Source organism: Vicugna pacos, chromosome 15 (assembly GCF_048564905.1).
Source record: "Vicugna pacos chromosome 15, VicPac4, whole genome shotgun sequence".
Lineage (NCBI taxonomy): Eukaryota > Metazoa > Chordata > Mammalia > Artiodactyla > Camelidae > Vicugna > Vicugna pacos.
Window position 1 is genome coordinate 4,672,641 of NC_133001.1, and position 21,436 is coordinate 4,694,076.

Genomic DNA, 21,436 nt, shown 5'->3' on the forward strand with positions numbered 1-21,436 from the left:
TTAGCTCTGTGATCTTGGACCTCCTAAGCCCTCCTGTGCCTCATTTTCCCCATCTGTACGATGGAGGTGATGATAGCACTTATTCAGGGGGCTACTGTCAAAATTAAATAGGATAATATATGCAAAGTGCATTGAACAGTGCCCAACACATTGTTCAATAAATCTTAGCTATTATTAGAATTATTATAAACAGATGTTTGGTTATTAAATGTGCTTTGTGCTTACACAAATAAGTCATGAGATATGAATTGTCTTGGGGGGAAGGTAATTAGGTTTGTTTGTTTGTTTGTTTTTAATAGAGGTACTGGGGATTGAACCCAGGACCTCATGCATAGCATGCACTCAACCACTGAGCTATACCCTCCCCCCTTGAATTGTCTTGATTTAATAAGCACATCATATTAGATGAGATAGACGGGTGGACCAATATCAAGATGTCATTCTGAGGGCAGAAATAGGAGTTTTTTTTTTTTTCCATGCTAGGATAGCCCAGAAGAGAGGGCAATTCATTCTGCCTGTCAGTGTTGGGTTGGAGTAAAAATGCTATTTTGCCCTTGGGTGTGGTCCCAATGCTTCCTTATGTGTTCATGAAACACTGGAGGCCACTTAGTGTGGAGGCTCAGAGGCAACATTGTTAAGTTAGGCAGTCGGGGTGGGGGGTGGGGGGTGTAGCCTTGGGGAGTGAGTCGCAGTGGCTCTGGAGAGCAGAGAGGGGTGGGCAACCAAAAAGCAGGGGGAAGCATGGGATGTACTCTGCGGAGGGCTGAGCAAGGACAGAGCGGGCAGAAAGGCTAGTCAGGGCCCGAGTGTAGAAGGGCCCTCACAGAATCTCACAGAATCTCCCAGAATCTGGACTAAAAACTGGAGCATAAAATATTTTTGTTAAACAAACAGTATTTCAGTATAAATCTGTGGGAGCTTAGAAGCAAATCCTTTTGTTAAGCCTAATAAAAATATGTAATAATGTTCTCATGGTCTCACTCTCAAGAGTTTGAATTTTGGGAAGAGGGAAATTCCAAAATTCTGCAGAGTGGTGAGAGGGTTATTTATCCTAAAATCTGGGCGTGTCTGGCTCCTTTCCTTCTTCAGAGCCACTGCTGCAAGGTCCAAGGAACTGTAAAGTCCTCCCCACCACGGCGTGCTGGGGACAGATTTTTGTGAGTCATTATTCCAGTCATATAACCTGAGGGCACACTCTGACCTTTACAACCTTTCACATCTATGTTTTGATGGTTCTCAGCACCACATTCTTCTCTTGTTCACTGTATGTCTACCTCAAGCCCCATGAAGGCAGAAATCTTACTAATTCTTTTTAAATTTTGAAATAATTTCAGACACACAGAAAGGTTGTAGGAAAAGTTCAAAGAATGCTTGCATACTTTTCATCCAATTCCCCAGTTGTCAATATGTTACATTTGCCATCTGTTTTACCAGTTTCTCTCTATGTATATACATTCCTATAGACTGAATTGTGTGCCTCCCAGATTCATGTGTTCATATGAAGCCCTACCCGCCCCAGGACCCTAGAGTGTGACTATATTTGGAAACAGAGCCTTTAAAAAGGTAATAAAGTTAAAATGTGGAAGTCATGGTGGGTTCTAATCCAATCTGACTGGTGTCCTTGCTCCCACAGAGAAAAGGCAACGTGAGGACAGTGACAGGGTAGCCATCTGCAAGTCAGGGAGAGAGGCCTCAAGAGAAGCAAACCTCCTGACACTTTGATCTTGGACTTCCAGCCTCCAGGATTGAGAGAAAATTAATTTTTTTCTCCCAATTTTATTGATACATATATAATTGATACACAGCACTGTGTAAGTTTAAGGTGTACAACGTAATGATTTGATTTACATACATCATGAAATGATTATCACAGTCAGTTTAGTGAACATCCATCATCTCATGTAGATACAATAATTTCTGTGTTTTAAGCCAACCAGTCCGTGGTATTTTGCTATGGCAATTCTAACACACAAATGGATGTGTGTGTGTGTATGTATATAAATATATATATATTTTCTGAACCATTTGAAAGTAAGGTGTAGACATGGTATTTATCTCTTAAAGCAAGGACATTGTCTTTACATAATCATGATATGATTGGGTATAGGAAATTGATTCATACAATGCTATTAGCTGATCTACAGAGTTTATTCTTATTTTGCCAGTTGTCCTATAATGTTCCTTATAGCACGAGAGAGAAAAGAAGAATGAAGGGAAAAGAAAGAAAATTACATATACACACACACACACACATATATATATATATATACACACACATATACATATATATATATTTTATATATGTATATATATATATATATATTTTTCTTTTTTGTCTGGAATCACACATTACATTGAATTGCCATGTCCAGGCTCCTTTGATCTAGAAAAGTTCGTCATTCTTTGTCTCTCATGACTTTGACATTTTTTGAAGAGTACAGACTGCTTTCTTGTAGAAAGTCGCTCAGTTTGGGCTTATCTGATATTTTCTTGTGATTAGGTCTACTAGTGTATTCCAAAATCTCAGGAATGTGGCTTTTTCCTGGACTGTTTTACTGTTTCAGATCTGTGATCTCTCCTCTCAATGTGTGAATTTTTTGGAATTCAATGGTTTAGAAAAATGATTCCATCCAATATTCAGACTTGCTAAGAGTTATGAAGTGATGTGTCCTCCTCAGTGTGTTATTGTGAAGGAAAAGCTGGGCTGGTCTAACAAGATAACTCACAAGTCTAGGAATGTGAAGGAGAGGCTGGGCTGGTCTAACAAGATAACTCACAAATCTAAGTATTGGAATACTGATCTGAGTTCCGCTGGACTAACTTGTAAATCTAAGTTAATTAGTGTTGGTTTGCTGTTTATGTTTTCTTGCTAGCCAGCTGGGTTTTCAAACATACATATCTGGCTTTGGAATGTTGGTTTGCTGCCTCCCCGCCTCCACCTTTGTGATGATAATGCTGCTAAAGCTATTCCATGCCTATTGGCCGAATACGCCAAGCTTGTACTTTACCCTATAAAACCTCATGCGCACGTCTTGGAGGTGCTCAGCGCTTCGGAGCAGAAGCCCCTCTGAGCCTGCTGGCGTAATACATCTGAGTACTCCAACCCTCCGAGTGGTGCTTGTTTCTTGGCTGGCCTGTAGTTTCCGTAACATTGTATCTGAGGGCACATAATGTGTGTTTGTGATCACTTGTTTAAAATGATGACTATCAGGTTTCTCCACTGTAAATGTGCCATTTCCCCCCTTTGCTATTAACAAAAATACTTTGTGGGAGACATACTTTGAGATTATGCATAGGGTGACCAGCCAGATAAAATACAGGAGGCCCAGCTTAATTTGAATTTCAGATAACCGATGAATACTTTTTTGCTAAAATATGACCCCTCCTCCCAAGTTATTTATTTAGAACTCAAATTTAATTGAGCATTTTGTATTTTTATTTGCAAGATCTGGCAAAGCTATATGTAAATAACTTACTCCTCATCCAACTTCACCCAGTTGCTTTGACAGCCATTGAGTCTGAAACAATTTTTAGCATGATTTTTGCCAAATAGTTATTTTCTAACTCCATCATTCTTCTACATTTATTCATTTATTCATTGCTATTCCATCTGTCTAACTTTTTATCCACTCTTTATATTTCCGGGCACATGGTAGATGCTCATATATTTGAGAAATACATGACCGAACTCCAGTTGGCCTGGCTTCCTTGACAACAGCTGCATGTGGCAGGGGCTTGCCTTCCTCAGCCAGTCTCGGGGAGCTACCGAGCCTTTCTTCCGAGCCTTTCTTCCGAGCCTTCCAAAGTCTGGCTCCTAGCTCTTTTTGCTCCAATCACAAGCAGGGCTTTACTGGTCTTCGCTTGCGTTTAATAAAGACACCCGATTGGCTTCTTCAGCTCCAGCGGCCCAATAGACTTCAAGCGGAGTGCGGCAGGGACCAGTGGGTGCCGGCGGGAGGCGGGGCCTGCCAAGCGGCGGCGGTATAACTAGGCTGCCCGCGCGCGCGACCCTCCTGGCGCTGGCTATGGCTGTAGCGTCGCTCGGGTCTACTTTGGCCACATGGCTGTTCCGGCCAGCACAGAGCTGCAGCTTCCGCCTCCGCCTCCGCCCTCGCCCCTTCCACCTCTCGGCAGTTCGGTAAGACGGTTGGGGAGCTGGGCCAACGCGGAAAGCCGAGAAGAACCCAGCGCGGTGCCCGCCCAGGGACGCCCTTCCCCAGCATCTCCGTCCCGGGCGGTGGTGGCCACCGAGAGGGGTGTGGCGGGGCGACGTGGCAGCCGAGCGTGGCGGCAGGCTGCCACCAGGGCGCTCGCTCCGCAGGGTGGTGGGCTGAGACCGGGAGCCCGCCTTTAGGAAGGAGCGAGTCTCCGGGAGGCTCGGGGAGTCGCCCTGTCTCGAGGCCGGTCAGCCGGCGGGACGGGCCCACGGTTTGGAGCGAAGGCGCAGATGGGTTCTGGGGCGCCGCAGTTGACGTGGGAGCATGCGGAGGTCACCGGCCGCCCTTGGCCATGGTGATGCCAGGAGCTGTCTTGGGGAAAGCCGAGGAGCCGCTTTGGCGAGCGCTGGGAAGAGTTCTGAGGGAGCAGCCTTCTGCGAGCCGTGCGTCCCCGGGACCCTAGCGGCGGAGCGGGGTTGGAGCAGTCTGACGAAATCCCCGAGCCTTGCTCGCCCAGGACCAGCACTTCCCTCCTCCTCCTCCCGGACGTGGATGCGGCGCGCGAAGCTCTTCAACCTGCCCCTTTTCCCCTCAAGGGGATTACTGTGCTGTGGTCAGCAGGACTTTGAGTCAGCCCATCCCGAGTTGGTTAGTGCCAGGCCAAGTAAATTGAGGGAGTAAACACCCGGGAGGAGGAGAGGGAAAGCTCTGTTTGCGTTTTCTTAGGGCGGTAATAAGTATCTCCTGATCTTTCTGGACCTCGAACTCCCACGCTAAACCTAGATTGAAGAATCTTTTTTGATGGGTGGGAGTGGAGGAGGAGCTGTGATTTCTCTCCCTAAACCTGTGCGCCCTCTTTGCTGTCAATCTTTAGAACCTTTGCACTGCAGAGACCTAAGCCTTGAAACAGCATTCCCTTTTATCCAGGCACTGTGCTAGGCTGTGCGACTTCAGAGATCGGAAAAACGGTTCTATCCTTAGTGGCACTGCCGTACGTGTCAAGGGTCAGAACACGTGTATAATTTCCAGTCAGTGTAAAAAATACTATTAGAGACATTTCCATGGTGCTGTTGGAGCACAGGATGGGGATTAAGTTTTTGAAAGAAGACCTCAGAGGATTTCCTTAGTCTGACCCTGACCTACGTTTCCAGCCCCATCTTTCATTGCTGTCATTTCTCCTCCGAGTTCTGGCCATATGTACCGGTTGCTTTCATGGTTGAAAAGACATTTATAAAGATCCTTCAATTCATCACCTAGAGAACTGGACCAGTTTGCTCACACTCTCCAGTGACAAATGCCCTCCTTTCACCTCCTTTCCTAAATGAAAATGTAGGTTTCCACGTCTCTGAAGGCAGTAAGTACATATGGTATTCAGGGTTCCAGTGTATTACTTTGAATTACTGCTGGCTGGTAACTTTAAAACTATCTTTATGAAACTATGAGTCTGCATGTATTTATTTGTTTGGTGTGAGAGTTTTCATGGCTAGAGAGAGAGTACTGTAGTCTAGATGGGGTATAGGAAAAAATGGACTTTGGAGGCACAATTTTGTGTTGAATTTTGTTTCTACTGTCCTGAGTTTCTCCTTTCTGTGTAACAGACTTATTATAATCGTCCTAAGGTTACTCACTAAAGTATGTAAAACTCTTAGCAAGATACTTAGTGTTTAGTACATGTTAGTTCCATCCCCCTTTGTGTCTTTGTTTGTTCACTCATTGCTGGTTCCATTAATTAGTCGATAACAGCACTCTTTCCAAAAAAACTGCATCATGAATTGTGAAATGCACCCCATCCTAAATTTTCATGGGAAATTACAGTACTGTAAACTATTGAATTAGGAGGAAAGTGAAGACGCCACTGACTTGGATTTCAGTTTTGAATTTTATTTGGACAGACCTTTTGACTTTCTAGTCTGTTGATTCATAGTTTTAATGGAAAATTTTCTAAACACATTTGTGAATGCACTTGTAAATAAGTGTTAGCTAATATGGCTAATAAATTTTGGATTCCCTGTAGGACTGATCTATCTCCATTTCTGTTTTTTTGGGAGTAGCAGTAACTTTATCCGCCCTTTGGCAAAAAAAAAAAATGTTGGGAAATTAGGTAATTAGGGAGTTGCCTTGGAGGACTGTGTTTCACATTTGGCAAAGTTGTACACAGAAGAGGGCTACAACACAGTTATGCTGTGAAAGATAACTCCTTGCGTTGTGGCTCTGTTTCGGTTCTTGCTACTCTTCGACTTTTTTTTTTTCTCCAGTAAATTGGCATAACATCCAGAACTTGCCTTTGGAACTTGGAACACCGGGTTCCCCCAGAACCCTGTGTCTTTATTATATCATGCTTAGCCCAGATGTGCTGGTACCATTTTCTCTAAGTTTACTGCTTTTATTTTATTTTTCTAAATCATTTTTTATTGAAGTACAGTCAGTTGACAGTGTTGTGTCAATTTCTGGTGTACAGCACAATGCTTCAGTCATACATGAATATACATGTGTTCGTTTTCATATTCTTTTTCGCTGTAAGCTACTACAAGATCGAATATAGTTCCCTATGCTGTACAGTACAAACTTGTTTATCTTAAGTTTACTGCTTTTAAAAGGAACTTTTTAATGAAATGCAATCTAAGTCCTTTGCACTGAATATTTGTATGGATATCCTTATGAGTGTATAAATAGATAAATATATATATATAGTATATTAAGGATATGTATGTGTATAAATCTAACCAACGGAAGAGAGTTAGAAATTAATTTTTAGTTACTACATGTACTTGGCACTTTATGTGAGTTATTTCATTCAATATAAATGACTGTCCTAAGCCTGCTTAAAGTAGTCTTTTATTCTCTTCTGTACTAGGACTGGGAATATATTTCTGGCCTGGGACAGGTATTCCTGGTATTACTGTAGATCAAGAACGTTGCCAGGGGTATTTGTATCAGCAAATACCCTTTTAATGAAGTCCCCCCCAACCCTGAAATGGATTTGTAGATATTAACATGTCCTCAGTTCCTCAATATACCATGAATATATATGAACTGCTATTACATATTTTGTACTATGCTAGTATCATCACATCAAATCTGGGTAAAAGCATTTGGTTTGCTATAAAATTGTGATGTTTCCTTAATACCTCGAAAGATGCAAATACAGATTAATAGAAGGTTTAGATTGTAAAGTTACTGCATTATGTCTGAGACATTGAGCTTTCATTTAAAGTAGGTATTAAATCACAAAGCAAGTGAAAAGCAAGCATTCAAGGCTTCAACATTGCTAAAGCTGTAAAGTTCCATTTTAATTAACAGTGGCCTTGAGAATTATATCTGACCAGACAAGATATCCAGTACCCTGATGTTATCCCTGTGAACTAAATACATACTGTAAGGGGACACAGATTGTTTCAGTGTTTGAATCAATTGTATGCTTCATTGTTCTTAAGGTTGGAGCATCCCTCACGACACTGGGGACAAAAACCTAAAGGGAAAGTCTTGTTTTCAGCAGAGTCTTTTTTTCTTAAGGAACAAATGCTTATCCTTCTTTAAGTAATGGAAACTTCATTGTAAGGATATGTGTGGAAGTAAGAAAACCCGGGATCTTCCACATTGGAATCCAGGAAGTGGTGCATAACCAGTTTTTACTAGGGAGAGAGAGGCTTTCAGATATTTAAACATGCTTTGGGGAACTGGAGATGCTTCTAGACCCCGAGTTTTCTCACTGCCTCACCTCCAACAAGCAGTTTCTCGTCCCTGTGGTTCTAGCATGTGAATGTAGTTCCGAGAGAAGCTCTTACTGGTTCAATTCACTACCACTGCTCCTGCTGCATAAGCTTTGGCCCCACCGGGACCTCTGGCCAGCCTAGAAAGTACCTTGGCATCAGATACTCACTCCTGACCTGTCAGCTGCGGATGGGCGTTGGGGTCTCAGGGTAGAGCACACTGCCACCTGCGAGATGGGACCTCCCTAGTCCTGACCCACCCCAATCCCTGTTCTTCACCAGGAAAGTCTTTTCCAGGAGGGCCTGTGGGGAGCAGTAGGCATTTGAGGTTTGTTCAGTGTATTGCCTATTGGCTTAACTGCATAACGTAATTTATACATTTAAAAGCATGTATAAATGGAAAGCCAAGAAACTAACTGGGAAATGATTTGAAGCATATGACTGGTTGCCAACAATGTGGGCAAAACACAAACCACAAATGGCACATAAGCGTATAGGAAAAACGAACTTCATAGTGGTGAGCGATCAGATAAAATAATGCAAAATATAAACAATGAAAACTTTTTTTTTTTTTTGCTTATCAGTTCGTCAGTGATCTGGAGGCGGGATGGTATAGCGTTAAAAGCCTAGACTCTGGATTCAGACTGAGCTGGATATAAGACCCAGCTTCTGTCAGGTACTAGCTGTCAGTTACTTAAACCCTCCAAGGTTCAGATTAATGATCGTAATATTTCAATCAGCTTTATCCTCCTAAATATGTGGCTGGACACAGATATGCCACGCTGAACCTGCCCTTCAGACTTCAGCTGTCCCTCAGATTAGGAACCTGTATTCTAATCTAAACTTCACATTTTTTTTTCTTTTTGTCATTTTGTTGAGAAATAATTGACATAACCGCTGTATAAGTTTAAGGTGTAAAGCATGATGGTTTGATTTACATACATAGTGAAATGATTACCACAAACGGTTTAGTTAAAATCTATCATTTCATATAGATGTAATGAAAAGAAAATTGATTCCTGTGATGAGAACGCTTAGGATCCACTCTCAAAACAACTTTGCTGTATATCGTATGGCAGCGTTAACTATAGTCATCACACCATCCAGTACATCCCTAGTACTTATTTATCTCACAAATGGAAGCTTGTACAGTCGTATCTGAGGGGGATTGGTTCCAGGAACCCCCAGATACCAAAATTCCCAGATATTCAACTCCCTTGTATAACACATTTGTATGTACGGCATAGTATTTGTATGTAATCTATGCACGTCTTCCCATATACTTTAAGTCATCTCTAGGTTATTTATAGTACCATAACAATGTAAACGGTATGTGAATAGTTGTAGGTGCAACGTAAATGCTATGTAAATAGTTGCCAGGTGCAGGGCAAACTCAAGTTTTGCTTTTTGGAGCTTTTTGAAATTTTTTTCCCGAATATTTTTGATCCGCGGTTGATTGAATCATCCAATGGGGAACCTGTGGATAGGAGGGCCCGCGGTGCCTTTTGACCACCTTCCTCCAGCCCCCGCTCCCCGACCCCACGCAGTTTTGGGTATTTAATTCCACTTCTTTGTAGTCCGATCCTTACTCTCCACGAAAAGTCACGCAGTTGGTCTTTGTGACTGTTGCCCTCTGCAGCAATGAAGCTGTTGTCATTTCTGGAAGGAAACTTGCCGAGCAGATCAAGCAGGAAGTGCGGCGGGAGGTGGAGGAGTGGGTGGCGGCTGGCAACAGGCGGCCATCCCTGAGCGTGGTTCTGGTTGGGGAGAATCCTGCGAGTCACTCCTATGTCCTCAACAAAAGCAAAGCGGCTGCCGATGTGGGTATGTGTCAGCCTCAGACCCTGACTGCTGTTCACTTATCCAAGGCAAATTTTATTGTGATTTCTGATTCCTTTTTCTTATGAGAAAACCCAAGCAGAGGAGGCTGATGTGATTGGACTGGATCTAAATATTTGTCATAAAGAAATCAGGCTGCTGGTGGGGAAGGCTTACAGACTAGGGAGGGTGGTGTCTTCTGGAATGTTTCTGTGCTAGTCTTAACCTTTGTTAGGTGACCCTGAACGCAGTTTACATCTGCTCTCCTTGAGCAATAATGTGTCTTTGTCTGAGGTGTTTGAGCATTGGTCCAGGAGACCTCAAGGATGTGGCCTAGAACACAGTCTTGGATTTGAAGGCAATGACTCCGACTTCTTTGAAATAACCTTTGATTTCTCCTCCAATTGGTTCCAAAGCTAATTAGATCATGCAGTTCAGAAGTGGTTGGGCTGAGGGGTATAGCTCAGTTGCAGAGCACGTGCTTAGCATGCACGAGGCCCTGGGTTCAATCAGCCCCCAGTACCTCCATTAAAAATAAATAAATAAACCTAAGAATCTATTTTAAAAAAAAAGTGGTTGGAGGCTTGAATGCGGAAGGCGCAGGTCTGAGTGATGGGAGGTTTGTGTTCCAGACCTTGCTATGCTGCAGGTTCTGTGTGGCTGTAGGCCAGAGTGGGGTAGGTTCAGCGGGGTGTCTGCCCGCGTATCTGTGGGTCAGGGGTCTAAACAGCGCATGCCCCGCCCTTCCGAAGGGCTGTGAAGCCCCTGGTGTGTCTGGGCAGTGTTACCGGACTGGGAGCCCTTGGCATACTCTGTTCTTTATCACTGAGGATTGAGGCCTCTTGCCCTTTTCATTGAAAAACCTCTTTTAGAACCTCTAGAGAGGAGTAAGCCGTGGCTATTTAAGACTTCGGGATGGGAGATAGCATGGTACAGTGGGGAGAACATGGACTTTGGAGTCTCCTTGTCTGTAAAATGAGGTTGATGAGGATTATGTAGAATAATGTATAGAAAGTATCAAGCCAGTATTCTTCAGTGTCCGTATTTTAGAAGTTGCTTAAGGTTCCCTGTGAGCTGATTCAGGTCTTCCAGCTACCAGGGAGGGTGTGAACATGGCTGGCCAACATAGCATTTCTCAACAGATGCCTCTTCTTTTCTTCTGTTTTTAAACCTTGGAATTTTCTTGTAGGAATCAACAGTGAGACAATTGTGAAACCAGCTTCGATTTCAGAGGAAGAACTGTTGAACTTAATCGGTAAACTAAACAATGATAGTAACGTGGATGGCCTCCTTGTACAGCTGCCTCTTCCAGGTGAGTTTTGGACACCACCCTTTAAAGTGATTTCTGAGGAGTGGAGAGGGCTGTTTACTTTACGCAACCGGCCCATCGTGTGGATTTGACTTCAAGGGGAGGTAAACTCAAGACTGAGTGAGTGTGTTACTAGATTTGTGACAGACCTACTGAGGACACCAGTTACTGCTTGATTTGGTATTGAGGTCTTGATGCGAGGGACAGTGGAGGGGAGCAGCGGTACAAGAGGACGCTGGCTTTGATCTTGGCATTTGGCTTTGCTGGTTGTGTGTTCCTGATGCACAGGTGAAGAAACCAGTCATGGGGGCAAGTTGTAGGAGGGGAGCCGATTTTTTTTTGGCAAACCAAGTAAGCTGGAGTCAAGCGATGCTAACTACGTAACAGTGACTTAAAACCACTGCTCCGATTTCTTTTCCAGAGCACATTGATGAGAGAAGGATCTGCAATGCTGTTTCTCCAGACAAGGATGTTGATGGCTTTCATGTAATTAACGTGGGGCGAATGTGTTTGGACCAGTATTCCATGTTACCAGCTACTCCATGGGGTGTATGGGAAATAATTAAGCGAACTGGTAGGCATATCCCATAATTGTGTGTCTGTCTTAGTGTTTTAAAAGCAGTACTTGCAGCGGGGAGGCTATAGCTTAAGTGGTAGAGCACATGGTTAGCATGCATGAGGTTCTGGGTTCAATCCCCAGTACCTCCTCTAAAACCAAATAAATAAATAAACCTAATTTCCTCCCCCCAACAACAGCAACAACATTTTTTTAAAAAAGTTCAAAAGCAGTTCTTGCAAATGGTAAAGATTCATACAGTAACAAAGAATGGAAACTCTGCCCTGTATCCCCTAGTCCTGTTCCGCAGAGCCTAACTCTTAGCAGTTACCTACAACTGTCTCTGCTGTTTACTCCAGAAACCCCTGAAGGAGACTTCAGTTTTAACGGTGGTGATAGTGCACATTCACATAATATTTTTGTAGCTCACAGAATGTTTCCTTTTAGCCTTCACTGTGTGTGGCAAGTGATAGTCCAGTTGACAGATGAGGCAGTAGGCTTGGTGACATCCTTTGTCACAATTAGATTGACATCCTGGGCCATCAGCTTTCTTTTTCTTGGGCTGCCCTTTCTAAGATAATCTGCCCCTATCTTAAATGCAAATATATTTCCTCTTTATAGGTATTCCAACCCTAGGGAAGAATGTGGTTGTGGCTGGAAGGTCAAAAAATGTCGGAATGCCCATTGCAATGTTGCTACACACAGATGGGGCACATGAGCGACCGGGAGGTAAGGAAATTGCTTTCAGAGACGTGTCCTTTTCTTTATGTGAGCATCTTGAGAGACTGCCTGGTGGATGTATGAAGTGTGAACTCTGGTAAGCTTTGTACTTGTTGTGATTTTGTTAACAGGTATTTGGGATCTTTGTAGGAGAAGCTGTACTCAGTGTCACCTGAGAGTTTATTTATATTCATGTAGTATGGCGCTAGTTCAGAAATAGATAAGCCTCAGATGTCAGTTTGAGTTTTGAGCGTAAGTATGGCGGTAGGCAATTCCAAATTTTAGTTACGGCTTTGAGAGTTGGAAGCAGTACTGATTCAGAGTTAGTGTCCTATTCTGCATATGTGGTAGGAAAAATCTTAGACCATTGCAAAGGATTGAATTGATATGACTATAATGTGTCAGCATGTCGAGTCCTGTTCATTTGTCTGAGAAAAAGTCTCAAATCAGAGTCAGAGTATGTGATTATCATAATGTGACCTACATGATTATATCAGAAATAATGGCAAAGCTAAATATTTCCAGATAGCGTTCATCAACCTTTTAAGAAAAATCCTTGAGTAATTCTAGTGATGCTTTGTTTAGAAAGGCTATTAAGTAGGATAAGGAATAAATCCAATTATATATAACACCAAAGGATAGAGCTAGGACCAACAGGTAAACTTACAAGAAATCGAGTATTTGTTTTTTTGGGTTTTTTTTTTTTTTATTGAGGTATAGTCAGTTTACAATGTTGTGTCAATTTCTGGTGTACAGCACAATGCTTCAGTCATACATAAATGTACATATATTCATTTTCATATTCTTTATCACTGTAAGCTACTACAAAATATTGAATATATATATATTTCCCTGTGCTATACAGTACAAAGTTGTTTATCTGTTTTCTATATACCAGTCAGTATCTGCAAATCTTGAACTCCCAGTTTACCCCTTCCCAACCCCTCCCCTCTGGCAACCACAAGTCTGTATTCTATTTCTGTAAGTCTGTTTCTGTTTTGTATATAAGTTCATTTGTCTTTTTTTTAGATTCCACATAAGTATATCTTTTTTTTTTTTCAAAGAATGCATTTGGCTGCCCAGAAAATATGGCACAGGAATCGAGTCAGTTATTTTTTTCAGAGATATTTAATTTCTACCTTGGTTTGCCTAATTGTGATCTAATCCAACCGCAGCTTTGATTCAGAAACCAAGACGTCTATTTTTTCACTCTTAGGTGATGCCACAGTCACAGTAGCCCACCGATACACTCCCAAGGAGCAGCTGAAGAAACACACAGCTCTTGCGGACATTGTGGTCTCCGCTGCCGGTAAGGGCACTGGGGAGGGGGCGGAAGGACCTCTGCTCGGAGGGTGAAGGCGGACCGCCTGCCACGCTGCCATTCTGGTCATCATCCCCCTGAGACTGTTAACGTGGGCTGCTTACAAAGAGGAGGGGAGAGTTATGGTTGGCATGCTGGTTTCTGGCCTTCCATTAAACACTTGATGGATGAATGTTATTTCTACAGCCTCAAAATATTTCTTTTTACTATATCAAGTTTAAATGTTTCCTTGGTTGATAGTTTTTTTTTTTTTTAAACAGGTTTTTGTAAAACAAGCTAATTCATTCTTCCAGGTCTCTTGAAGTTGAAATTAGATAAGAATCTGACAGGTGCAGTCTTCTTTATAGTACTCCGTCGATCATTTCTGTCTCCATTTCTAGGCGTTCCGAATCTGATCACCGCAGATATGATCAAGGAAGGAGCTGCTGTCATTGATGTGGGAATAAATAGAATTCAGGATCCTGTAACTGCTAAACCCAAGTTGGTTGGAGATGTGGATTTTGAAGGTAAATGGTATAATTTTTTTAAATAGAAAAATCAATAAATACTATATTGGACACTTAGGACAGATTACTTTTTTTTTAACTTTTAAATTTGTGTTACCTTGGTCATACTATTTGGAATGCTTTCCATGAGAATTAAGGGAAATCTTTTTAAAAATTATAGTCATCATAGAATTATTTTAGGTGTTTGTATCATCAAATTATGGAGAACAGATACATAGTTTTCAGAAAGTTGTTTGATTTTTCCCCTAGGATTATTTAATAATTAAAACAACTTCAAGACCTTTAACAAGCCTGAAAATTTAATAAGGTGATTTTCCTAAACCACTAAGTCTCCTAAAAAATGTTAATAGAGTTCTCATTTTCATATTGAAAGGAGAGATCACAGACCTAGAATGTTAAAGTCCAGGGAAAAGCCATATTCCTGAGTTTGGAATTTGCTAGTAGATTTCACCTTTCAGTTTGGAATCTGAATTGAATACTGATAATCCCATTTCTAGCTTTCTGTTTCTTTTCAAGCAATCAGACTCAAGCCTAGGTTATCCAAGTATTTTTCCTTTTAGATTGGATTAAAAATAATCATACTTTTCACTTTTCAGAAAATTACTCTGCTTGGTGCTTTGGGCAAATAGTATAGTTAAATATAGTAAATACATAGGGTAAAATTACAAAAATATTTTAAGTATGTATTAATTGAGATAATACTTATTACAGTTACACATCTCATGCAGTTAACTTACTAAGATGTTTCTTTTTAAGTTAATTTAACATGGAGGAAAAGTATGACTGGTAAATTACAGGTTAGTCTTGGGGGGGTGGGGTAGGTAAATAGGTTTATTTATTTGTAAAGGAGGTACTGGGGGTTGAACCCTGGATGCATGCGAAGCATGCGCTCTACCCCTTGAGCTATCCTCTCCCCCTACCAGGTTATTTAGATGTATAAATATTCATCGAACAACTCTTGCTTCTTATATACATGTTATTTTATTAGTATGTTTAATAGCCTTTACTCTTGAATAATGTAGATGTGATTTTTTTAAAGAATGAGTTTGAGGCTTATGAAGGTGCTTATGTATATTACTGCTTTTTCTTTTAATGCTTCTTCCATGATATGTTAAAACATATACATTTCCTTGGCCGTAGTTAAAGCAATCTGCCCGTCTTTCTGTGTAGGAGTCAGGAGGAAAGCTGGTTACATCACTCCAGTCCCTGGGGGTGTTGGTCCAATGACAGTGGCAATGCTAATGAAGAATACCATTATTGCTGCAAAAAAAGTGCTCAGGCTTGAAGAGCGGGATGCACTGAAGTCTAAGGAGGTCGGAGTGGCAAGGAATTAACAATTGTGTCTTCTGTATCATGAAGAGCACTCCAAGCCAGTTCAAGAGGAAAACCAGGCCAGCAGAAATGCAATATTCTCTATTTATTCTACTTAAATGGCTTAAAACATTGTATTTATTGAAAACTTAAAATGGATAGGTGTCTGTGCACATAGCCCTGCGGTAACTCACCAGGGAACACGCCACTGTCACGCTGGGTCACGTGATCTAGCCGAGAGAAGCCACTGACCCTGCGATTCACAGTGTGGGGAGCATGGTCACACTGAGAACGGCTGTGTAACTCTGTCAGTCCACTTCAGTTAAAATTTGCCTTTTCTAGGATTGCATTTCCCAAGTGCTATTCCAGTAATGAGTTGATACTCACTTTAGGTTCCAAACCTTTTGAGTTCAACTGGTCAAACCAAAGAAAAAATGTTGCTAGAGAAAATTACGGAAAAGGTAGAAAGGAAGAAATGATGATAACTGAGTAGAAGAAATTTACCCTCATTTATATACAAATTGATTGAAAACCAGAAGAAGAACCACATGTCTCTTAAGCTGTCATTCTTTGGCTTAGTCGTGGGGAAAATGTTCAGGGTGGTTCCATTCGCTATTCGCCCTTGTTTTATGTATGCCACCATTCCTGAGGGCTCCTCTTTTGAGTTTTCTAGGATTGAAGGGCTTATTTTACACATTACTCGTGTGTGTTGTCATATATGGCCTTTCCTGTATCCTTCATTGTCGTATTTTTGTACTGTTGGGCTTGTCTGTTTGGTCTCTTCAGTGTATCTTGAGATGTGTTTTTGAAAAACAAAACTTGGGTTTGATAATCATTAGTGAAGCTTATATACGTATGCAACTTGCTTTTCCGCCAAAGAACTGTCAACAGCTGCCTGCTTTCTGGTGCACCTGTTGGCTTTCCCTGATCGGTTTTTGAGAGTTTGGATTAAATCTGAATTTAGTCAGACTTCCTGATTAAAGGATTTTTTTTTCGTTTCACTTTGGTTTTTTTGTTTTTTTTTTAAATAAAACACTTCTGACTGTATGGAATGAGTTTCTGAAATACTGTCTCTTCCTGCTACTATCCTGTTGTGACCTAATTTTTCTCATTGGATGTAATCAGTCTAGATACTCCGAATTTGGTAACACCCAGTCCTGTGCCTTAAACAAATTGGTTTAAAGAGCTGTGGAGAAACCAGCCTAGTCCTTTTAATCTTACATCCCAACAGGTGGTGCCAAGCCAGGACCTTAATCTGTAAGACTCATTTAAGTGGCTACTCTTGTTCTGACTGTTTTCTACACTATGTGTTCAGTTTACATAGGACTTCTTGATATATTTCGCCAAGTGCCCCTCCCCCATACATTTTTTTTTTTCTGTGTGTGTGTATGTGTGTTTAAAGCATCGCTTTGATTGCACAGATCTGAGGTATTTGCTGTGGCACATTTGAGGCTAGGATAGGGCCTGTGTATTCTGGTTGAGGGCTGGGTATGTAGCTTTCATGAAGGCGGAAGCAGCCCCTGCTCCGGGTAGCTGGAGGCAAAGAGAGAAAGGAGAACCTCCATCCTTGTTCCTCTGCCAGCTGCCTTTGTGCTTTTGATAGTTTTCTGGAGATGAAGGAAGATGGTAGTTTGGTAGAGATGTTTTTGTAAGTGAGGAATAGCTCCTGACCATAAGACATGCCTGCTGACTTACCTAAATGATTAATCACGGAGCAAGATGAGCAGACAGGATTAAGTTTTATTGAATTGTAGTTACAAGTGGAAAAAAGTACTGACCTGCATGGAGAAGGAACAATATGTCAACCTGTTAAAAGCTATGGAAATTAAAGTGTTCATGCGGGCACCCGCGATCGTGTGTATGTGTTTGTGTCTGTGTGTGTACATATATATATATATACAAAACAGAAATGACATATAAGGTGAAAATTACAATGATCAATTTACAGCAACAGAAAATTAACATTGTAGTTTTCCAGCTTGTTTGATTAATCAAGCACATTTAGTCCTGAATCCGTAACATTTCTACAGTTCCGTCTGGACAAAGTGCTATTGGTAGTCAGCCAGGTTTTAAAACAGAAATGTTAAGGGTAGATTGCTAGCTCTCCCAGAACTGGTGCAGATGAAAATAAAGAATTTATACTTATATTCAGGCAATTGTTCTGGATTAGGGAGCAGCTAAGTAATTCTGCTCTCAGTAGAAGCTGTAGAGGGTTAGAGCTTTATCTCATGCAGTATTCCTTGGAAGGAGCTCTGAGATTTAATTTAATAAACACAGAACTTTCTATGGATCAGGCACTGCACTGACTCTGGGGATTACAATTTAAGTGTCTCCTTACTCAGGGTGTTTAAGGATCTACAGTCAATCATCTTTAAAAAACAGAAAGCAACAAAGAAGAAGCACCTCCATTTGTCATCCTGAGTAAATGTAACTGTAACCAAAGTGATTTACTCAAGATTCAAATCCATAGTTGTTTTGGGGAAGGTAAATGTCAGATGCATTGTGGCTGTCAGGCACACCATAGGTGGTAAATAAACATGGTTGGTGTTTGTTAAATGTGGATTGAAGATAAAAAGACTGATCTTAAGTTTCATGAGGAAAAGGGTCTGCGTCATTATTAATGGGTTTTAAGTCTACCCAATCGGCTTCCAGTTACTCCTTTGAAGTACTAGTCTGACTAGTACTGTGGAGGTATAATCTTTCAGAATTTCCACTTAGCCCTGCTTAACATGCAGTGTTCGTGTGACTGCAGGTTTGACTTTGGAAAGCAGGCCATTGAAAACTTGCAGAAAGGATCTTCCCAAATGCATAAAGAAATGTGATTTGGGGCTTGAAAAACCAGTGATACTAATTTAAAGGATCATTTTGTTGATTGACTATGTGATTTGAGATTTCACTTTAACAAGAACTATTTTGTTTTAAAAATATCCACTCAAATGTGTTGGTTCTTTCACTACCAGACTTTTAGAACTGGCTTTCAATCTGGGAAAGACTGAGTCACGCTTCTGTGCTGAAGCAAGACCCATAATGCAGATAGTTCAAACTTTTCATGTGACCCTTAGAAAACTGAATGAGATGGAGAGAAAAGGGGACGTATTTAGCATTTCTTAATATGCAGAATTGCAAAACAAATTTTCCAAACTTGGTCTATTGAAGTACAAGTATTTTAACAGTTCTTTCAGACCATCTAGATAGTTTAAAATCTAAGCTTTAAAAAAAAATCTTAGCTGATACTTGTTTTAAAGAAAAATTGACTACTGCCCCTTTATCTTAGCTACAGTTTTAAGAGGCAAGCATTTTTTTCATTTCAAAAGAAATGTTATAATTTCTATGCTGGACTGCATTTTAAAATTAGATGTAGCATTTAGCTTTAGTTATTTCCATAACTACAAAGGGAAGCAGAGGGCTTTGCATGTAAGCAGTACTTTCTGTCAACAGATGTCCAGTTTTCTGTCAAGCGGAATCACTCCCTCTGTTTGGTAAATAAGGAAACAGGCTCAGAAAAGGGAAGGGTTTTGGCCCAGAAGCTCACAATGAGGACAGATCGCGCCCCACCTGGGGGAAGCTCCGACCTAGAGGGTTGTCTCGCCATCAGCGTCTCTTGCGAATCTGTCCACGTCTGTGAAGTCACAGTCCGACTCCATCTCTATCTTCACCTGCGGCACCATGAAGACCGGGCTCTGTGCGTAGTTGAAGGCAGGCGAAGCCGGACAGGAAATTTTGAAGTGCAGGGTGATGCTGGACGAGAAAAAGAAGGAAGGAAGAATGGTTTATCTAGTCTTCAGTGTTTTCAGTGCTATCCGCCAGAGGAGGGCTGCAGTGCACAGAGCTCTGTCTTTGCTCACAAACCCTTAGCACATCACTGAACTAGCAGTGTCCCATCTGCTGGGCCCTCAGCTGTGGCCATGACTGGTCTCGCCCTGTTTCAACCTATTTTTCACACTGCTGCCAACGTGAACTTTCTGGATCACGAATCTGACTGTGGCCCCCCACTGTTCAAAGAGAGAATCCAAGCTCCTTAGCCTGACGAGATACGAGCCTTCTGCCTGCTTGCAGTGTGGCCTGTCCATCCCGGCTTCTTTGCCCCGTGTCTGCAGTATTTCAGGCCTCTTCCCAATACCTGCAATGCCCTTTTCTCTTTCTCCTTTCTCCTTTACTCAAACATCTGGCAGACTCCTATTTATCATTCTACCGGGTAAGGCAGATCCCTCCGTTAGACCCCTGTCCCTTCTCTTGTGTGCACCATTGGTCTTGGCACAGGTGCTTTGTCTCTGTTCACATGCATCTCTTTCTGCATCCCCTGGGATTAAGCACCATGCCTGCTAGGTCATGGACGGTTATCCTTGTTAAGCTACATCATATTGCTAAGTTTTTTCTTCACTGAAATGGAATCCCACTATTTAGTGGCCTTTCCTTCCATCTCCTTTCATAGATGTGGTAAAACACCAGTGTAGCTGCGAGGTGCCGTCACCAGTTAGCACATTGTCTGCATTTCTGACCTTGTCACGAGCTTTGTGTACTTGAACAGGTTTTTAGAAATGTCTTGGTACAAATTCTCTCTCCATTAGCTGAAACTGGAACAATTTGTGTAGGCTCATTTATTATTTTTGTGGGGGCTGGGTGTGGGTGGTAATTAGGTTTATTTTATTCTTGCTAAGCATGCCCTCTACCACGTGAGCTATACCTTCCGGCCTCGTGTCACCTACTTGAAAATGAAAATAAATCAAGACAAGAGTGCTTTTCCTCTAACACATTTATATATTAAAGATCAGTGGCACTAAGTGCCCAGGAGCCCTGATCGGGGAGGTGGGGTGAGAAAGCAGGCGGAGATGTAATTTGGACTCCAGTGGCCTTGGGCCGGCTGCTTAGGGAAGCTTTACTGGGGATAAGTCTCTTCTCATCCTGGCGATGTGGTAACAGCTCCAACTGAGAGCTCAGAAGATCCCATGCGTGTTTCCTAAACTCTCTTGGGTGAGTGCTGTCTGCGTCTGGAGGCGGCGGCCTCTGGGCTTGGGGTAGCCCGTGCTCTCACTGTCAGATCTGGCACAGAGCGGTTCCTGTGCAGCTCAGGGCCCCCTGTAGGAGCGGGCCTGTCCCCACCATCTCCCCTAGAAATGACAGGCAGACTTTCTGGCCTCTGCATTCTTATTTTCCATTTTTTGCTCCCCCCCTCGTTTTCAATCATCAAGTAGTCCCACCTTTTTTGAGGGTGGCTTCTCATGAAGAACAGCAGGGAATCATGTTGTTGGCATGAGAGTTCCTGGAAACTGGCCTTCAAGCCTTTCTTGACTTTGTATCTCCACGAGATCACTGAGCCTTAGTTGGCTTTCCTTGATACCTTTTCTGACCTTTGCTAATTAACGATGCTATTTTTTTATTACACAAGGGTATGAGAGTACCTGATGTTTTGATCCTTAAAGTTCATTTATCCTGGCTTTCAGTAATGTATACTTAAGTCATGTCTAATTTCTGTTTTCTTTTTTCAATGTTGACTTTCAATTTTCATTCTAGTTAACATTTGGTAATAATTTCCTTTTCCAAAGTTGAATACCTTTGTGTATTATAATCATGTTCTATCAGTAAGAGGACACATTTGCTACTTGACACTCAGTAATCAGGTCTGTGCGTTTGTGGACCGGCAAAGGCTTTTTCACTAAGATGCTGGCTAGCCTGGGAAATCCGAGCCCCTCAACCTTCCCGGCCGCTGCTTAGCCTCTTACCAAACACCCAAGGAGCCTACCACAGGGTTGTTACCTTCGGTCGAGTTCTGAATCACTGAAGGAAGAATCAGAGTGAGTAACTCCAACTGGAAGATCTTTTTCCTGGTAGGAAAATTAAAGTGTCAGATGTGGAGCAGGTTGGAGAACTATTCTGGAGAATACCTCTTTCCCCAGTGCTTCCCTCACCCATTTCTTCTCCTTTCTGTTCTCTTATTAAGCCCACGGCCAATGCTACACAAGAGGAATTCAGGGGCCTCACAGAGATGAGTGGCTTCTGGTTCAGTTATTCCTTCACCCAGAGGTGGGTG

The 21,436-nt window shown here is 42.0% G+C and overlaps 2 protein-coding genes across 3 annotated transcripts in view; one reads left to right on the forward strand and one right to left on the reverse strand.

Moving 5' to 3' along the window:
* The first annotated feature begins 3,994 nt into the window (after positions 1 to 3,994).
* On the forward strand, positions 3,995 to 17,269 carry LOC140685637 (bifunctional methylenetetrahydrofolate dehydrogenase/cyclohydrolase, mitochondrial). Of its 2 annotated transcripts, XM_072937524.1 has the most exons (8): positions 3,995 to 4,138; positions 9,507 to 9,691; positions 10,875 to 10,997; positions 11,416 to 11,568; positions 12,172 to 12,279; positions 13,487 to 13,579; positions 13,972 to 14,097; positions 15,268 to 17,269. In XM_072937524.1, exons 1-8 carry the CDS (start codon positions 4,026 to 4,028, stop codon positions 15,429 to 15,431), a joined length of 1,065 nt encoding a protein of 354 aa, XP_072793625.1. In that variant the 5' UTR covers positions 3,995 to 4,025; the 3' UTR covers positions 15,432 to 17,269. The 2 variants fall into 2 exon arrangements, with proteins under 2 accessions (XP_072793625.1, XP_072793626.1); XM_072937525.1 differs by lacking the exon at positions 9,507 to 9,691 and having other exon boundaries at positions 4,002 to 4,138.
* Positions 17,129 to 21,436, reverse strand: part of LOC140685447 (electrogenic sodium bicarbonate cotransporter 4-like) — an 88,837-nt gene continuing 84,529 nt past the window's right edge. The window contains exons 25-26 of the mRNA XM_072937523.1: positions 21,163 to 21,230; positions 17,129 to 19,146 (exon numbers count right to left, since the gene is read on the reverse strand). Of these exons, the coding sequence (XP_072793624.1) occupies positions 18,981 to 19,146; positions 21,163 to 21,230 (234 nt within the window). The 3' untranslated portion in view covers positions 17,129 to 18,980. The remainder of the gene's footprint in view (positions 19,147 to 21,162; positions 21,231 to 21,436) is intronic.

What these genes read in the sequence shown, in the direction of transcription:
- LOC140685637 (XM_072937524.1), top strand. Translation starts at nt 4,026, where the DNA reads ATGGCTGTAGCGTCGCTCGGGTCTACTTTGGCCACATGGCTGTTCCGG. An exon ending in CAAAGCGGCTGCCGATGTGG is followed by an intron (nt 9,692 to 10,874) that starts GTATGTGTCAGC and finishes ATTTTCTTGTAG; the next exon opens with GAATCAACAGTGAGACAATT. An exon ending in GGAAATAATTAAGCGAACTG is followed by an intron (nt 11,569 to 12,171) that starts GTAGGCATATCC and finishes TCCTCTTTATAG; the next exon opens with GTATTCCAACCCTAGGGAAG.